Source organism: Accipiter gentilis, chromosome 4 (genome assembly GCF_929443795.1).
Source record: "Accipiter gentilis chromosome 4, bAccGen1.1, whole genome shotgun sequence".
NCBI classification, from domain to species: domain Eukaryota; kingdom Metazoa; phylum Chordata; class Aves; order Accipitriformes; family Accipitridae; genus Astur; species Astur gentilis.
In genome coordinates this window covers 38023341-38042165 of record NC_064883.1, presented here as the reverse complement: position 1 = coordinate 38042165, position 18825 = coordinate 38023341, and the positions used below count along the sequence as shown (strand labels likewise).

General features: G+C 40.2%; 1 protein-coding gene across 1 annotated transcript in view; it reads left to right on the top strand.

The window, feature by feature from the left end:
- Positions 1-7780: 7780 nt before the first annotated feature.
- The window catches only part of UBE3C (ubiquitin protein ligase E3C), an 81325-nt gene continuing 70280 nt past the window's right edge, over positions 7781-18825 (top strand). Inside the window, exons 1-2 of the mRNA XM_049798256.1 lie at positions 7781-8094; positions 18144-18197. Of these exons, the coding sequence (XP_049654213.1) occupies positions 8029-8094; positions 18144-18197 (120 nt within the window). The 5' untranslated portion in view covers positions 7781-8028. The remainder of the gene's footprint in view (positions 8095-18143; positions 18198-18825) is intronic.

Below are 18825 nucleotides of genomic sequence, written 5' to 3'. Positions count from 1 at the left end.
GAACCCAGAGCAACCAGGTCAGATGTGAATGACCACACTATAGCTATTAGTTAGGTGAACCAAATCACAGAATGAGAGAACAGCTGAGGTTGGAAGGCACCTGTGGACTCAGTCCAAACCCTCTGCACAAAGCAAGGCAACAGATTGCTCAGCACCCTGTGCAGTGTAGGTTTGAATATCCCCAAGGATGGAGGTTTCACAAGGTATCTGTCTGGGTCCTGTTCCAGTGTTTGACCATCACCACCAGGATGAATTTTTTTTTCCTAATATCTAGTTGAAAATACCCTAATTGCCCTCATTGCAACTTGTGTCTGTTGCCTCTTGGTTGCAACTTGGGTCCATTGCCTCAAGAGGAGTCTGGTTCCACCTTCTCTATACACTCCTGTTAGATAGTTATAAATTGCAGTAAGGTCCTTCCTTCAGCTTCTCATCTCAAGGCTGAACAAACCCAATTCTTTCAGCTTCTCTTTGTATCATACGGTCCAGCCCCTCATCATCTTGTTGGTTCTCTGATGCATTTGCTCCGGTACTTCAATGTCCTTCTTGCCCTGAGAAGCCCCAAATTGCATGCAGCTCTCCAGAAGCAGTCTCATAAGTGCCAAATAAAGGGAACGGTCACTTCCATCAACCTGCTGGCTATGCTCTAGTTAATATAGCTAACCTGCTACATGGTTGGCTTTCTTTGCTGCAAGGGTACACTGCTGACTTATGCTCAACTTCTTGCCTAGGAGGACCCCAGGTTCTTCTCTGCAAAGATGCTTTCCAGCTAGTTGACTTGATCACAATTACACAGGTTAGTGGAAGTACTGGGCATTTAAACTACATCTCCCGAATCCTGGCTGTGGCATCTTCCTCTCTTCCTAATGGTGTTTTGAAAATCCAAATTTACTGGCAGAGGTCAAAAGACAAATGTTATTTCTGTGTTTACTTCCACAGCAGATGCCAACCACAGCCTTTAGAATCAGTACTGAAGTAAAATGGGAATTATTCAACAGTCTCTGGCACTTTTCTCAACATCCTTCTGTGGGACTAATAATAATCCTGAACAATTTTATTGCTCATTTGTCATTTAGGTCTTAAAGTCTGTTTACTAGTGTCTAAGCATCATTGTTATTTCTTTATGGATGAAGGATAAATTTCTTCTTTATTGTGTGGCTTGTCTTCAGTCACATGGAGGGTGAACTCATCCCAGCTAACTTCAGCCATGCACATGGCAAGTACCTAATCTCATAATGAAGTCTCAGTCAATAAACACATCCAGTGAGCTGAACCCGCTATAAAAGAGGAGTTTAGAAGACAAAGGAAGGAAGTCTCTGTGTTGAGATGTCTAAATGAGGAGGTCAGACTAGATGCCTAATATTTAGACAGCTAAAATTAGATTATGCTGATCTCACTCATAAAGAAATACAAGAGTAGGTAGGAGTAAAATTCAGGAACTTTATTCTAAGGCAGCATAAACTGTCTTCACCCCTACTGAATTCTGTGTCAACTGCTGTTGGTAATGGATCTGAGCTGTGCAAAATCTAATACTACAAAAGAACCTCTACAGCTCATTTAGGACTAAGCGAATACACCCATGCAGAAAATTAACCTGAATAGCTTGAATGACGCACGGATGTAAGTCAAAACAATCTTCTAGGATTCCATGGCATAGCTGTAGTAGATTTTCCAGAATAGTTTTAAATTTCAGAATACCATTGTTTCCTCTTAGTTATCTGAATTTATTTGTGGTTTTTTTCCCCTTGCTTTCTCTTAATGATCTTCCATGAGATCATAATTTGTTCCCCTTAAATAATTTTTGAATGAGTCTTCACAATGTAAGCTTATCAGCTGCCTTTAATTTCCACTGTTTCCTGTAGGTTTTGAAGGTCACTTCGTTTCATAAGAGCTGGTCAGTGAAAACTTATCTTCTGAGTGGGCATGGTATTGGCATGTGTTTTCATTAATTTTTTTCACTGTTACAAGAGCCAAGGCCCTGTACACCAAACAACCCATCTGAGCATTCATACGTAATGAACATAGTTGGGATGTACTGAGATCTTCTTCGGACATTCAAGACCTTTAACATTTGTGAGTAATTTGTTACGAAGGACCTCTTTAAATTCTTCTGAGAACTGCAAGAAAACACTTCCATATAACCATGTATCAATAGATACACATACACATATAAGTGTCTCTGTGTGTGTATGCGTTTTTCTGGATCACAAGGAAGTTCAGATGACCTAAACCAAAAAAATAATATGGTCTGGTTTTCCTCAAACCACATGAAAGATTTGACTTTGTTAGGGCTCTTGTTTACATGGGCACCAAGGGAAGGTGAAAATACTCCAACCAATTTAAATAGGAAATGAAGTGGATGTGTACCAGCCCATAGCACATGTTTCTGTCAGCATAAAATCAGCATGTTGGAATTTGCTTGGAATGGCAATTTTTATAATGCTTATGTATAGGGAAAGCTTCCAGGTATATTAAAGGTGAGCCAAAGATAACAAGGTAAATATGAAGTTATATTTGTGCTCACTTGAGGGCAATTATTCTTTGCAATTGGGCTTTCAAAAACATCTAAGGATGCTGAATGCTCCATTCCTATTCAAATAACTTGATAGTTAAGTTTTTAGGCAGACTTGGAAAAGAGCATCCTAATCTTTATTTTATTATTTAGCTGAACATCTTTGCAGCACTAGTATTGGAATTAAATATGTTTATAATTTTTAACTCCAGAAAACAAACTAGGTTTTATGGTTAACTAACACTTGCCAACTAACATAATAATGTCTCACAGCCATAGCTATAACACTATAATAAGCCCTTACCCCCACACTCCTCAGAAGACTGGATGCCTAAAATAAATGATCTTGTTCAATCAGAAGCTGTGAAAGAAATGTAGGAATCTCTGGGGAGAAATCTAGCTATGTAGATCTTATAAAGGAGCTGAGACCATAAGGTAATAACTTTTTCATCTTAGAAACTGTGCATGTAAGGTTCCTTAGTCTCTTCAGCTTGACACTCCTATAGAGTAATAAGGTGTCAATATTCAGAAAGGTACCACTTGTTTGACAGTTTTACAGCCTTGAGAGCATGGACTGCAGACAACCTACAGATATTCATAGATTTCTAATGGAAACCCCCAAAATCTCATGGAACCAAGCCAACAAAACATGGAATGATCACCCCAGACTGGAATCCAAATGCATCACTGTAGTTTGCTGATCTGATTAGCTCTGTAGTACAGGATGGAGCCCATCCATTTTTCAAAACTGGGCTAAAGCCTTGAACAGTTGTTTTGGTAATGTAGGTGAGGCTTTAGGTCTTAATAGTTCCTACAATTACTGCTGAATCTGGCCTTGGCTCAGGAATAAACTCCTTGTATTGAAAAGATTTACTACCCTAACTATATCTGTATCTCAATTTAATGAAAATGTTAAGGATAATTTGATGGTCTCTTGCCAGTGTAATTTTAAATAAAATGTCTTCATTCCTTGGCAGTGTCTGTTGGCACTCAGGTTTAACTAAAGGAAGTGCTTAAGTGAAGTGCTTTTTACATTACAGTCTTGCCAGTATCTTCTCTGATAGAATAGATTTAATTTTCAGTGTTTTACTCAGAGTAAATAAATTTAAAAAAAATAAATTACCTCCTACCCCCAGTCCATATGATAGCAAACCTTACTAAAATGTTACTAGAAATCAGATATTGGCCTATCACAGCATTTGGACTAACTTCAAGCCTCATCTCCTGTAAATTAAAGTATTTCTAACTTATTTACCATTCATTTATTATGCGCTCTTGTAAAAAATGCTTCTGCATCTTGGGAAGTAATGTAGCACATAATGAGGTGCTGTCAGTGCATCTTAGATTTTCATCTGAGTTCAGCAAGTCAGCATAAAAGTTTAGGACACTTTATTATAATTGCACAGGGAATGGAAAGTAATGGTAAGATGGTGACAATTTGGCCATCATACCCTAAAGAACTGAGCAATTGCCAAATATGCTCTTGATGGCTTACCCTGTCTAAATCGGGAATATACGCACAGAATGGGGCCAGAAGGGCAATGAATCAGAAGTTAAATTGTTTGGGGATTAGTTTGAGAATAAAAAAAGTTGTAGATATAAAATGGTGCCTCATTCAAAGGATAAAACCAGCATGTATAATATTTATTCTCTTTTTAAAATTTAAATGCTATTGATTTGTTTTAATATGTAGGAAGAGTGTTTACAAAAACTATAAAACCCCCCTGAGAGAGGCAGAGTGTGCCGCTACTTGCATTAAGGTACCAGTATCTCCACATTTTTAAAGGTTCTTAAGTTGGCTCAGTAATGTTATCCTTAGCACTCAGCACAATATAAACTGAAGATCTTCATCACTGTTGGGAAGGTATTATTTTCTCTTATTATTGCTCCCCAACAAATCTTCATTCCTGGTTTTCTTCTACTCAGTACCAAGGTGTCAACAAGCTACATGTAGAAGATGGCTTTGCTCTGAGTCACAGTGAAAAAGGAAAAAGAAGATCTTACAATAGTCATATACAAAATGACTATGTTTTGTACCACAAAACTTTTCCTGTCCTTTGGTACCAAGAGGCAGGTCCAGGAGAGAATCTATAGATGAGTTTGTGATGTGGATTAAATCACACTTTACCCCTATTTTCAACAACCGCGACTACCTTTGTATTGCTGTTTTAATTTCTATGGCATGCATTTACAAGAAAAAGAAGGTATTTGCACACCCTTGCAAAACTTGATTGCAGGGAGTGATGAGAACGTTGAGTAGTGACATCTTTTTAAGACACTGCATCTGATGAACAATTGGACTTCTGCAGTCCAGCTGTAACTGGAAGCAATGTGTACATATGCCTGCAGAGGGAAAAAAGGAATGATCAAATGGCAAAGAACTATGATTAGAAGAATGCAAAAAATCTTGTGGAATGTGCAGTATGAAGGAGATGAGAAATATGGGAAACTGTATGGAGCTAACTTCATTTGCAGCAGGTGAGGCAGGTGGGTGCTAACACAGCATACATACAAGAGCAATATTCCTAGATCCTTGAGTATATGTTTGTCAGGGCTCTGAGTGCACTGACAGGACTTAATTTCCCTGAACAGCTTCAGCCAGGACCCCCACTCACTCACCCCACTGCTCATCAGTCCATCTAAGCTCAGGCGTACCTGTCTCCAGCCCTGCCTCCTGGATGGACCCTGGACCTACGTCCATAGCAGTGTCTTCTGCTCGTGGCTGGACCCTTCAGACTCATCCCCTCGCCCTGCCTAGGGCTGTTGGTGGACCCTGTTAACCATTGCCGGGCTCTGCCCACTTTGTCTGGATCCTGTGGGATTGTCCTGACTGGGAAGGGCATGGCTGGTGCTGGGGTCATGCTCGGTGTCCACTCGTCTTCCTTCATGGAGCAGCCCTGCTGTTGCTGCTCCCTGAGGATATTAAACCAGCCTCTGCTCTTTTTGACTAAGTGACATTGAGTTTTCTGACTTTTGTATATTTTCTCCACTGTAATATGAATGTATGCTTTGTCTTAAAAAAATGAATATAAGAATAAAACACATTTACAGTTTCTTTTATGCTTCCATAAATTCCCTGTATTCAAGACACAAACACTCAGTTTATTCTGTTATGTAAGTTTTCATTTAATAAAATTACACCCAGAGTGGCCTCTAGGGGCACATGCAAATGACTGAGATTTCTCAGACAAACATTCATCAGCTGGGCCCATGGCATTTACCAACTACTTATTCAGAAGGTAACAGCCAGGGTCAGCAGAGGATCTTGTGTCCTTCTGACACTGGAGCTGGAACCTGTCAAATGTGTATTAGTCCAAAGTCTACTTCACAGAAACCCTGCTCTCCACAGTTTCGCTCTTCTTTGGCTTCTTACACGAGGAGGGATCAAATCCCTAAGTTGGCTTTGCCACTGATAAAAATTTGGCACAAAGTTGTGACCTAACAGGTCGCTTCTGTGCTAATGAAAATCAATGAATTAACTGCTAAGGACACCTAGACTAGTCCTTTTCTGTATGAGACTTACAAAGTTTATCAAGGCTTAAGTCCCCTTGAAAAGAATGCTGTCATGCTTGGAGAAAAACTTGCTATCACTCCCATATAAAGCAGTGTGATATTACATCAACAATGCAACATGCTGAAACTATGAACGAACATTTGATGTGGTATTTCACAATGCCCTAAACCTCAACTGCATTCCTAAACAGTATTTATAGGAGGCCAGGCTTGCTTATACTGAAACTATGTTAACTTGGGAAATGCAGGGCTAATGTTTACTCTTGCCAAGCACTTGTTCCCTTACAAAAAGTCTGAAATTTTAAAATTTAGACTCTTCTAAATCATCCAAATCCAAAGGAGTCTCAACAAGTATTTCATTTCTCAGTCAGCTTGGCGACAGTTAAATGGCATTGCGTTGTCGGTATGAACAGCTGCGAAGCACATACATAGTCTCCTGACATGGATCCTTGCCATTTGTTTGTTGTGATACGCCGATGTGAGAATTCACGAGTTAGGGCTCAATAAAATTTTGACTGAAGCAAACGAAAGCTGGATTTGGCCACCTATATTTCTTTAGCACCTCATAGCTGCAGGCTGAATAATTGCTTTTTGTTATTGCTGTTGTCCGTATCACCTCTGTACCTGGAAGGATGCAATCACAGCACTGAAAAAAGGAGCGCAGGCTAAGAAATGCAAACTAGAGGGGCCTTGGGTGTAGTGTCACCATTCAGGTCTGCTGCTTTGGTATTAGTCTTTCTCTCCTTCCATCCTTCATCGACTGTTGAGGCCCCGATCCTGTGTGGAGCCCACTTGCATCAGGAACTTTCTCAAGTCAATTTTCACATCTGTGTAAGCACAAGAGCCTGTACTTGGGTGTTCAGTGTTCTGCCTTCATACTGGTCATGAAGTCTTTGCAATGGGGTAATGTCTATCATATGCTTATCCTACGAAACGCTCAAATCCAATATATATATATATATTTATAAACTGCATGTTACCACAGCCCACTGCCGCTGAGGAAGACAGCCCTGTGCTGAGGCCAGGCGCGACCCCTCACCTCAGGTCCTCTCCTCAGTGTGGCCCGGCTGGGGCAGAGGTGGTACAAGGGTTCCAAGTCCCGCTCCAAATGCTCCTGTACACCCCCGCAAAGCTTATATTTGAAATGGGAAAGAAGTTTTAGATGAAACAACCGTAGCTGGGACAAACCGGACACTGGTCAGGGCTGTGAGAGAGGTGGCTCCAACGGGCGGGGGGCACAACCCGGTCGTTAGGCCCTGTAGGGGAGGGGCGGCAGGCCCGGTGAGGGCTTGAGGGGGGCGGCTGGTGGGTCGCAGGGCCTGCCGGCCAGGGCGGCCGGGGAGATGCGGCGGCTGAGGAGAGGCGACGAACGGGGAGAGGCGGCGACCGCCTCCCGCCTCCCGCCGCCCCCTGCGCTGGGGCCGCCGCGGCCCGAGGCGCGGCCTCGCGGGGTGGCCGAGGCGCGGCGAGCGCGGGCGGCGCGCTCCCGGCGGCTGCGGGGCGGCGCGCCGCCGCGCTCGGTCGTCGGGAGCGCGCCGGGGAGGCTGCGGGCGGCGGCCATCTTCTCTCGACAGCCGGCTGCTCCCCCAGTGCAAGTGAAGCAGCCCCGCCAGCCCCCCTCCTCCGCTCCCTCCTTCCCTCCTCCTCTTCCCTCCCACTACACTCAGCCGTCGCCGCCGGTCAGAAGGGGGAAAGACCGGGGAAAGCGAAGGCCGCGGGGCGGGGAAGGCGCGGGGAGGAGGAAGAGGAGGAGGAGGAGGTGGAGGAGGGGGGGGGGAAGCCGGGCCTCCGTGAGGGAAGCAGCCCCTCGGGGGCGGGCGGCGGGGGCTCGCCGGCGGCGGGCGGGCGGGCCGCGGGGTGCCAGCCCGGGGGGTTTGTGCCTCCCCGGGGCCGGCGGCGGCCCCTCCGCTCGCCCCTGCCGGCCGGCCGGCGCCCCCCTTTGCGGGGTCAGCTCGGGGTGGGGGGGGGGGTGGTGGACCCCGCTCTAGATGGGATAAGCTGTAAACATGTTTAGCTTTGAAGGGGATTTCAAAACAAGGCCCAAGGTGTCTCTCGGAGGAGCGAGTAGGAAGGTAAGAAACGGCGCCTGTCTGTCTCCGCGTCTGTGTCGGTTTCCCTCGTCCCCCGCCCGCCTTCCCTTCTTGTATTATCGTTATTTTTACCGTTGGGCCTTCAAAAATGGGAGCAGCTATGACTAAGGTTTAATAGAGCGAAGAAATCCTCCCCTCCCCATGATGTGTTTATCTCTGATCTCCGTGGCTCTGTGTTGTGGTTGTTTTTTTTTTCTTTCTTTCCTTTAAATCAGGCCACACACACCCTCCCAGGATTGTAGTGTAGTAAGAATTGTGGGAAGCGAGGAAATGTCTCCTTAGCTCGTCCCCCCTGCAAGCAATCCGGTTTGTTGTGGCTGGTAGCACCTCCCGAGCAGCTCGTCTCTACGGCTGCCGGGGTGAAGGAGGGAAGGACTCGGAGACCTCTTGTCATTTCTGTCCAAAGGGGAAGTCTTGCGTGGGCCCACCTCACTGGAAGAGGTGGGGGGGAACAGCCTTACACAACTCGAGATCAATGCAAATTGCTGGGGGAGGCTTCATTCACGTGAGTGGGGGGTTGCCGGGACACAGGTTCAGCTTTTCAGTCAATTTGTCGTGTGCTGGCTGAGTAGTAGTTAATTGTCTGCTGTACCTGGCTGTTGAATGTCCTTGTATTACTGATGGAAAAGAAGTGAAATGGTTTATTTGGATCTTGCTGATTGGATAGGGTAGTCAAAGGTTTAGTCAAGCACTGAGGGGCGTAGAACGACCAAAGGACAGGAAAAGGAACAGTGTTTTTAGAAGTGGCCTGATTTGTAAGGGTCACTTTAATTCATTGCTAAAATACCGATTCCCCGTGTTGTCATCGGACATGACTGTGTGGGAAGCTACTGAGAGTTTTCATTAGTATTTTTGAATCTTAATAGAGGTGAAAATAAGTCTTAAGTTTTTTTTATTGTGCACTGTAAGCAAGTTTGGTTCTCTGAAACTTTTAAGGTTTGGCAATACAGTTAGAAAACTTGAGCTAAAATACTGTACCATGTGATATTAAAATCACAGTGAAGTTTGCGTTTTGATGTGTTGTCTTACATAATTTATTAAAGAGAACGTGTAGCAGAACTGTATTTAAATAGTGCAGCTTTTCATCTGAATAATCTTCTGTTTATCTTAAGACATTTCTGTTCATCAGACTACATACAATGGCATTACATCAGTCAAAAATGCCATAAATATTCCCCAGATGAAGCAGGAATTGGCAGAACATGCTCTGGTCCTCAGCTGTACGCTTTAGGAACTTTGCAACTTTTGACAGTGACTTGCTAATAGTGTTACTTGCACAACATGTTTCCTTCTACAGAAGTAAACAACTGTCATAATATCTTCTTTTACACCTACTGATTTCGTCATGAAAATTCAGCAGATTTCTATCTATTTTAATTATATGGGACAAATTTGTTAATGTTATAAAGGTATACATTTCCAAGGGCAAATATTAAAAGGTAAAGGAAGTGGAAAATAAAATTGATGCATAATCTTCATGCTGTCCGATACAGAGGTGGTATTTCATGATCAGATTGATGCTGACTGGTCCACAGATTTCATGATCTTGCATCGGTACAGTGAAGTGCTTGTGCTGCATCAACGCAAATCAGTTAGTCGCAGCCTTGAACGTCATGGTTATATGGACACTGTAGAATGCCCTTGAAATAGCTGCTTATTTTCAGAAACTGTGTAGAGTACTAATGAAAGAATTTTTGTAAACAGTACTAAGTTAGTTCTAAAAATGCAGTGTAGCTGAACTTCTGTGTCAGCATACTACAGCACAGATTGGTGTGTCAAGTGTTTACATTGGGTTTCACGAGCTTCTCATTATCTCACGTCACAGGCTCCTTGGGATCATGTTTCTCATACCTATAGGCTTTGGTTTTACAGAAGGCTGATTTGAAAAATGTTTCCTTTCAGCTTTTTGTGCACGTGGAAAAGAAAAATTGTTCTTTGACAAACCCCCTTGCCCTCCAAAATGTGTGTAATTTTAGAAAGATACGGTGTGTTTCCAACCCTGCACTTCTGCGATGCTCTGTTAGCTGGATGCTTAGTACTGCTTGTTTTCATTCCTTTGGTGGAATAAAGCACAACTGAGAAATACTGGTAGAATCTGCGTGCAGGCTGCTTAATGCTAAGAGTAACTCTCTACCCAATTTGGGGAAGCTTCCCAAGTGTTGTTGCACCTGTATGGCTACATTAGCAAAACTCTCCCAGTATGAAAGCAGGGACACCAGTTTGAGGAGCTAGTCAGTGCTAAAGCTGCCAGCAGAGACTTTCTGATGTAGATACAACTACAGCAAAATAAATGATCAGCAAAACTGACTATTAAAAGTATGGTTTTGCTAACATAACTGCAGCTGCAAACAATAACTGTGTTGGTCATGGGTCATGTGTCGATACCTTGTCTGATACTGATCGACATATATGTCTGTAGTGTTTCCTTAGGCCTCCTGAGGGGTAGATATCAATAATGCCTATCAGTATAGGCACAATGATGGAAGTGTAGTTGGGGACTCATGGCAGTTAGAAAGGTACTGAATATAGTGTGCTTTCTCACCACTAACTTTTATGGCATTTTTGAATTACAAAAGCAGAGAGCTTGAGGTTTGTTTTTATACTGGTTGCATCTTACGTTCATGAGAGGCACTTCAACCAAACCTTTTGCCAAAAAAGTAGTATTTAAGTATCACTTATTTTTGTTAAGATCCTGGGTTGCAAAATTAATGTTCTCAATTCTCCCTGTGACTGATCCTTTCAGAATATTATTGTAATGTTTTAATATTGCATTGTATGTAATAAAGTGTAAAAATATAGATGGTATTGTCAGTGTTCGGACTTTTCCCTCAATATCTACTTTCAAAAATCTGCTGATTAATTTGGACTATTTGCATTAGTTTTATATGTGTTTGAGGGTGTAGATACTGTATTTTATTTACAATGTGACAAGTTAATTTTTGTGGGTGGTTTTTTTAAAAATTTTTGGGGTTGCTTATTGTTACCCTCAAAACATGATTCCCTGCTTTATTCAAACGATACTTTCAGATTTAGTTTTAATTGTAACTGGCAAAACATTTTTTTTTTACTTCTGAAGTAAAATAGCTTCCAAAAATGAATGTTGTTATTGGAGTTCAATATGGGAATGTCTTGACTTATTCACGGACTTTTTGTACAGGACAGTAATTGTTGCCTAAAAGGCTGTGGCTGAATTTCTGTGATGTGTCAGGCAGGAAAAAAGAGGTGTGTCTGAAGATTTAGTTTGGGGTGCAGTTCAAATTGAACTAGCCCAACCTAACTGTGCAGTGGACTGAAACATCTGGTCCTTCACCTGGGTGGTTCCCACCCCGATCCTTTGCGTCTCATATAGGTGGAGTGTCACCATGCCTTCTGGTGGCAGCTGGCAGGTTTCACTCATTTTATCATGAAGTTGGACTCCTGGTAGCATAGTGCAGAATCTGTTTAACCACATCAGCTTGGTTTGGTACAGTCGGGCCTAGTGTTCCTTTATAATAAGTTGATCAGCGTTAAGAATAATACAAGGTAACTGTCCTTTAGTACATCCATGCAGGGGGATCCCCATGCCTGTGCTGAGATGTACAAGGGGCTCTGTCGCTCCACGTTATTCGTTTAGGTTGTCAAATGTATTAATGACAACTTGTAAACCTTTAATAGGAAAAATGGTTAAAAGAATATTATGAAGTCAAATTTACATTATCACTTGAGAGATCTAAAACATGCTTTTATAAATCCCAAGACTGTTTAAAACAGGGTATTTTAAAATTACAATGCAGTATGAGATGGCTTTAAAAAAATCTTCCTTTTCAGGAATTTGTGATACAGATGAGTTAGCACTGTCACGAAAGTGAAACCCACTTGACTGAGTTTCTTTTCGGTTTTTGGTTTTGTTTTTTGTGGAAGACATGGAAGATTACTAATGAACAGTGATGACTCCATCTGTATTTTAAAAAGTCTGTCTAATTTCTTTTAATATGGGCATTTTCAATAATCAGAGATTTTCAATTTACAAAGCTTGTTTATATTTTATTTTAGTAGTTACTGATATGCTTTCTTAAGTTAATAGCACAACATTAAGCATTATATTCCGGTATATTTTTTCCCCCTGCTCACAGCTGAAGTGCAGAGGTGGAACTCCAGAACCACCTTGTTTGCTCTTTGTTGTCTGTATTCTATGCATGAAGTAATTTCTTGTGGAATAAAAATTAATGATTTAAAAACAGTAGGCTGCAAGATTGCCAGTGTATGGAGAAGTCTGCACAGGTTGGGATTGCTTATGGTGATAGATGTCTATAGGATTTAAGTAACAATGGAACAGATTTAAAAAACAGTTTTGTTTAAAGTTGTTAATATTTTCAGGCAGGAAGAATTACTGTTTTACTGTATCTTACTTGAACACACACCAGGTGGTAACGGAAATGAAATGATGCTAGGGAGTTATAGTACAGGATTTCTAGACTGCAATTACAAATTTACATTTTATTTTTGAATGGTGGGAAAGAATTGCACTGCCTTGCTCCCTAAGACCTTTGTCCCATAAGGCACATGGTGTAGATCCTTATGCAAGTACATACCTCTTTCTGAGTCACAACTGTGTTTTGTCCAGAACATTAAAATGTCAAAGCCTAAGTCTTGAAGTACTCTTTGAATTTCAGATCTGTGGTGTGGAAATATGATGAGACCATCATGTTGTAAAATAATGACTGTCTGTCAGTAGGAAACTATATAATTAATGCATACTAGATTCTTGTGGATTTTTTCCCTCTCGGTGACATTTAAAATTCTCCTCATTTGAAAGGAAGCTATGAATGATGGAGTTGTAGTTAGCTGACAGCAGTCATTACACTGTTATTTTCAGTTATGTGCTATTTTCTCAAATTCAGAACAAAAATTTCTGCTTTTACAGATATATTTTTTTCCTGCATGTTTCTCAGAAGATGAAAAGTCACTCAACTACAATGATGTGTACAGTATACATCTTAAAAAATGTAATAGAGACAAACTGAGAGTAAATTTAAAAGCAACTTGTTTGCATTTCACTTGCCCTCTAGAGCCTCCAGTGAGGTCCTGGTTCCACTGTGTGTGGCTTTCTAGCTACTGTGATAAAAGTGGTTCCAGATACTCACTGCAGTAAAATTTGAGCTAAAATGCTGATGTTTTCTAGCAAGCACTGTGACACTGGTTTCAGTGAGGCCAGGTTTTCCCTGGCCAAATGCTTCTTCCTCGTCAAACTTCAAGTACTTTGAAATACCTTCTTCTGGAAGATGGTCTTCTCTACATATAAACTTAATCATGATGTAAATAATCAGAGATGTGAAGAGTCACAAACTGTTTTAAAGCAGAATTTCTCAAGCTGCTGAACGTGTTTTACTCAGGCTGGCTGAGTTTTGAGTCCAATGGCATTTGAATTGTAGAGGTTCAGTTCAAGACATTGTGAGTCTTTTAAAATGCTAATTTCTTTTAATATTCAGAAAGAACAATTGAAGTGCAGTTTATCCTATCTAAAATAATGTTGGGCACTAGAAACATTGTTGAGAACCACTTTGGAGGGGGACGTCTCCCAGTGTCCACCTTTGTTCTCTACAAATCACTGCTACAAAATCTTCCTTTTATTTGTTGGACTTATTAAATACTTGGGTTGAAAGGAATTTTATTCTATAAATTGCTTGGCTCACTTCATTTGCTTTGCAAGTTGTTACTGATTTTTATGTGGTTCAAGCTAAATTCAGCTGAAAAGTCACGTTCCTCATTTTAAGGAAAGAAAAAAAATGCAAGTTCCTGGATTTTGTAGATGAAAACCATACAAGATCTTATAATTGTCCCTAGAAGTTAAATGATCAAGTGCTTATTTGTTTATACATTAAAATTTCCTAGAAGTCATGCCTTGTACTTTGTATGGTCTTATTGTAATGTTAAATAGATTAGCATTCTCAACTAAAGAAAGAAAATAAACTCCTGTGGTTTACAAATAAATCTCAAATATTTATTAATAATATTTATTTTTTTGTGTCAGTGTATTTTTTTTTTTGTGCTCAGTGTTTAGACAGCACCTGAAAATAATTTCTCAGTTTCATCTTTGCATCTAGCATATTTAGGTTTTAAATTTACTTGCATGGAGCTAAGATAGCTTTGTTAACATGACTGTCCAGCAGTGTTCAATTTCAGATTTTAAAAGTCAACAAATAATAGAAGTATTTGAAAAAGTTTAATTATATATATATATTTTTTCCTGAACCTGAATTTTGAGCCAAGAGGCTCAAAGTTCATTATCACTCTCAATGCAGAGTGTTAAAATGCAGGACAAAAAGAATTGCAATTAGTATATTTGTTTATGTTGCTCAGTCTTTGTCTAGGATACATAAAGGCTAGGAGTTGTGTAAACATACTTTTCCAACTAAGAGTGTATTTCAGCAAAATAAGGACAAGAAAGTAGTTTTAATTCAAATTTTTTTTCATTATGTATTTAATTGGAGTTTTTGAAGCACTGACATTGACAATATTACACTGTTGGATGTGGCTGTTCTCATCACCTGGTCTGTTACAGTGGTGATGCAACTTTCAGCTTTGCTCTGATGAACAATACGGGTACACAGGAGTTTTATCCTGATGTATAAATTAACATTTCAAATATTACTTAACATTTCTTTGATGGTAGTCACAAGCTGTCCTTTTTGTATACTCTCCTCCATCTGCTTCCTTGTTTTTGCCTCTTTCCCCCTTCTGTCTTACTCTTTGAGTCATCATCCATAATGTCACATTGTGTTTTGCTCTCACATACTGCTGCTTTGCTTGCTTGTTTCTTTGTGTCATGCCTTGCATATTTGGTGAAGAAAACTTCTGAAATCGGGGTTTTCATGGTCCTGCAGCTTGCATGTTAGAGCCTGAGGTTTGTTGTCTTTACCAGTATCCTCGGTTGGGGGAAGGAGCAGACAGGAAAGGGACTGCAAGTCATACAGTAAACATTGCCTGAAACACAGTGTATTATTCCTTGTTCTGTGCTTTGGAGGTCAGGCTCCTGAAGAAAGAAGACTACATCATAGAAAGTGTTGAGAATTTGATTCAGTAAATGTCTTTTCGCTCCTTTTGAGTTGGGGTTGAAGGTTTCAAGACAAGCTGATGCTTCATTCCTCCTAAAATGTCTGCCTACCTTAATAGGTAGACTTGATACCTGACGTCTGCCTGTCTGGCAGGTAAAGAACAAGATAGCATGATCATCACAGAAGAGAGGCAAGGAAGACTGGGAGTAGGAATGAGCTAAGTGTGATCTTTGGAAGTTACTGCCGGACGATCTCATACTGTGAGTAGCTCTGGCTGTAGGTAGGCAGGAGGAGATGGTGGAACAGCTGCTGTAGCTGTCAGCAGTCACATGACCGTATAGATGTCAAATGTACATCACTTATCTTAATGCTGTTGACATTCACAACCAGCCACAGAGCAACAGCTATACTGAATTTAGCTCTTTTTCATTGTGCTGTTTATTAAGAGGCAAGGCAGGGAGGATTTCAGAGATGACTGTGCAGTTAGCTGTCCTTAAGAAGTAGTTTTGTTAGAATGCCCTTTGCACATGAAGAAGATTTTTTTCATAGTTCTTTTTGTCTCTTTCCCACAGCAGGTTTATTTTCTATTGCGTATTTACTGTTACTTTTTAATTTCTGAAGAGACAGTGTATTCCAGTTGGGTTGAGTAACTCTGAAGAAGTTATATTTTTCTTGCATTTCATCATAGTTATGATTCTATTCCTGATCTGTGTGTGTCTTGTGAACAACAGTATTATTTGACCCATAATAATTTTTTAAAGGTGGGATGTACTTACTTGAATATTTTATTCTTTATTTTAAGACAGTTCCTCTATTGTACTTTATTTATACTTTAGAAAGTTGGTGTTTTTCCTTACAAATACTCAAAGCAAGTATGTGACATTGACTAAAAACTTAAAAGTTTTGTTTTTTTTTAAGAAGTGAATTGATTTAAAGAGACTTCATTCCAAAGCTGGTGACACACTAAGTGAGGATACGCTATCCTGCTATATCTCCCTCCCTCTGCAAATACTTAAAATTACTTGTTTTTGATAAGCCCTCTGGCCACTTATTTTCCTTTATCTACTAATCCCTTGCATTTACTGTGTTTGTATTTTTTTTGTATGATTCTCTTCTCCACTCACGTAGCAATTTGTCTTCCATTTTCTGTATGTTATTTTGCTTTTTCTTTCAGTCTGCTCTGAAGTGTAAGGACTAATTCACAACACTGCTTCTAAGCAGAAATGCTCTCTGCGTGGTGCTGCCTGCAGAATGAAACTGTCCAAGCGTATTGAAGAGATGTCACTCTGATCACTTCTAACAAGGAACATTTTACTAACTTCTTTAATGTATTGGGTATCAGCTGTTGAAAAAGAAGTAATTGTTAAAAACAGTCTTGAAACTTTAAGCCATCTGTTGGTTATTTCTTTAGTACATTGCCTCATGTTACCAAGCAGACCTGGAGCCTTTCCTATTGCTTGAGTGGAGATACATCATCTTATGTATGGATTTTGGTATGATTTGTTTATACTGTGTTTAACACATAGAAAAAACCCTGTCCTTAGAGGGCAATAGCTGTAGTTAGTGGTGTCTTTGGCCATAAATACTGTCTTTAGAGGAAAAGATGGTTAACCTTCTTGTGGGATTTTTTTTCTTTATGCTTGCTCCAGTAAATGATCTGAAATACGAACCCAATTTTAAATTCCCCTTTTGCATCTATGTTTTTCTTTTTTCATTCTCTCTTGGTGGTCTGCATTAAAGTATATTCTATCCTGAAGAAACTAGGAGAATCATGACCTTGCTTCCTCTGTATTGTCAAAAAAGAAATGCAGAACAGTTTTGCCCTCAGTTTTTGTATCTGCATATAGACATTGAAAATATTCCAGCATGGTTGTTTTAGATGTGGTTAAATATTTTGTAAACATTTGTTTGCCAACTTCAAATTTATTTTTATGTATTCAGTTACAATACATTTTCAGCTTGAGTGTGTATTATTTGGGCATAGGGAGAAAAAGGAAGTAGTTACATGTGTCCTAGAGGCAAAAAAAGAAAATGGTGTCCTTAAATCTATTGTCTGTTTTAGACTGGTGCTAGGGTACTTTCAACTCTTATTGTCTGCAGTGGGAGCTGAATACTCTGCATCAAAAAGGAATTATTTTGTGTATTTCCTTGGAAACTACACAGAACCATCCAGTAAGAGATTCTTGCAAATAAATGAATCTTTGTTTATATTTTGTAATCTATGTGTACTGATTTAAGATTGTGGTTTAAAAGCTAATGCACAGGTTTTCTATTGTAATGATATTGTTCTTTAGAAGCCTCGTGAATGCTTCAGCATTCTTTTCTTTTTCTTTATTGGAGAGAGAGCTGTCCTGAAAGTTTCAGTTTGTAGCCTTAATTTGGGTGAAAAGCTCAAATTTTAAAAGAAAAAATTCCTTCCATTTATGTTACATAAGTCTGTTTTGACATCCTTTCTGGACACGTTTTGAGGAAAAGGATAAGTAAATAAAAGAGCTTAATGCTTTTTTGCAAGTTAGACAAAAGCATGGGGCTTTGGAACAGTATGTAATTGCTTTGAATGTGCCACAACTTGCTGTACGCACCTGGGCCAATGACTTATGTACACTCCAAGCAAGGAAAACACTCGATAAACATTTGGTACTACCTGGTAGGATTGGGACCCTATTATGTTTCAGCTCCCCCATTTGTAAATGGATGGTGTTGGCATAGATTACTGGGATGCTGAGAACACAAACCTGGACAGGGATCAGTATAGTTTGCTGCTCTTTGCCTGTCCCTTTTCTTTTTACATAGCTTCCCTCCGTCACTGTGCTTTTGACAGGGTTGCATTGCATGTATTTGTAAGTGCGGAAAATGATTAACGCTTACTTTTCTCCAGTGTTTTACGTATTACATATTATGAACAATCCCCAAAGTGAAGTCTGTATTAAATATCATGAACACGTTTGAATCGTGTTTGAATGAAAATGCAATAGTATCTTTGTTTGTGCCTTACAGGAAGAAAAGGCTTCTCTCCTGCATCGTACTCAGGAAGAAAGGAGAAAACGAGAGGTAAAGTAGACTGTAAGCATTTGCATGCACACTGGATTTTTGTTTGATGTAGTAACATTTATAGTCCAAAGTACTTCTGCTGCAGTTGTACTTAGTTCAGGAATGTTTTGTTTCAGTTTGCAAGTTCTATATAGTCTTCCAGTGTACTAGAATTGATAAACTGTTTGACTGCTTTTAAGGTGCTTCCCAGAAGTGATTTTCATCTCAAAAGAAGGTGATTAAGCATGTGCTAGGTGCAAAGGGAATTTTTCCTTTTATTTTGGTGCTCATTGGATCTAGTCTTTGTTGAGAAGAGATAGGTATTTGGCTAGCAAATTGCATTTTTTGGCTTGTCGATAATCTGTTACTATGGTTTGGTCTCAGCAAACTGTCTTCTCTTCCTGGTTCTGCTATGGTTTCTTGGATGACCTGCAGTAATTAACTTCCCCAATGTGTGCCTCAGTTCTGTGAAGGTAAAATCAGAACAGTGATACTTGAGTGCATCCTAAAGTGCTTTGAAATCACCTGATAATTGAGGACCAATGAGAAGCTGATGTGTGAGGCTTTAGGAAGCCTTAATACTGGTTTGTGATGGAAGTTTACTGCCATGGATAATTCAGTTTGGAATAACGCAAAGGAGAAATAGGCA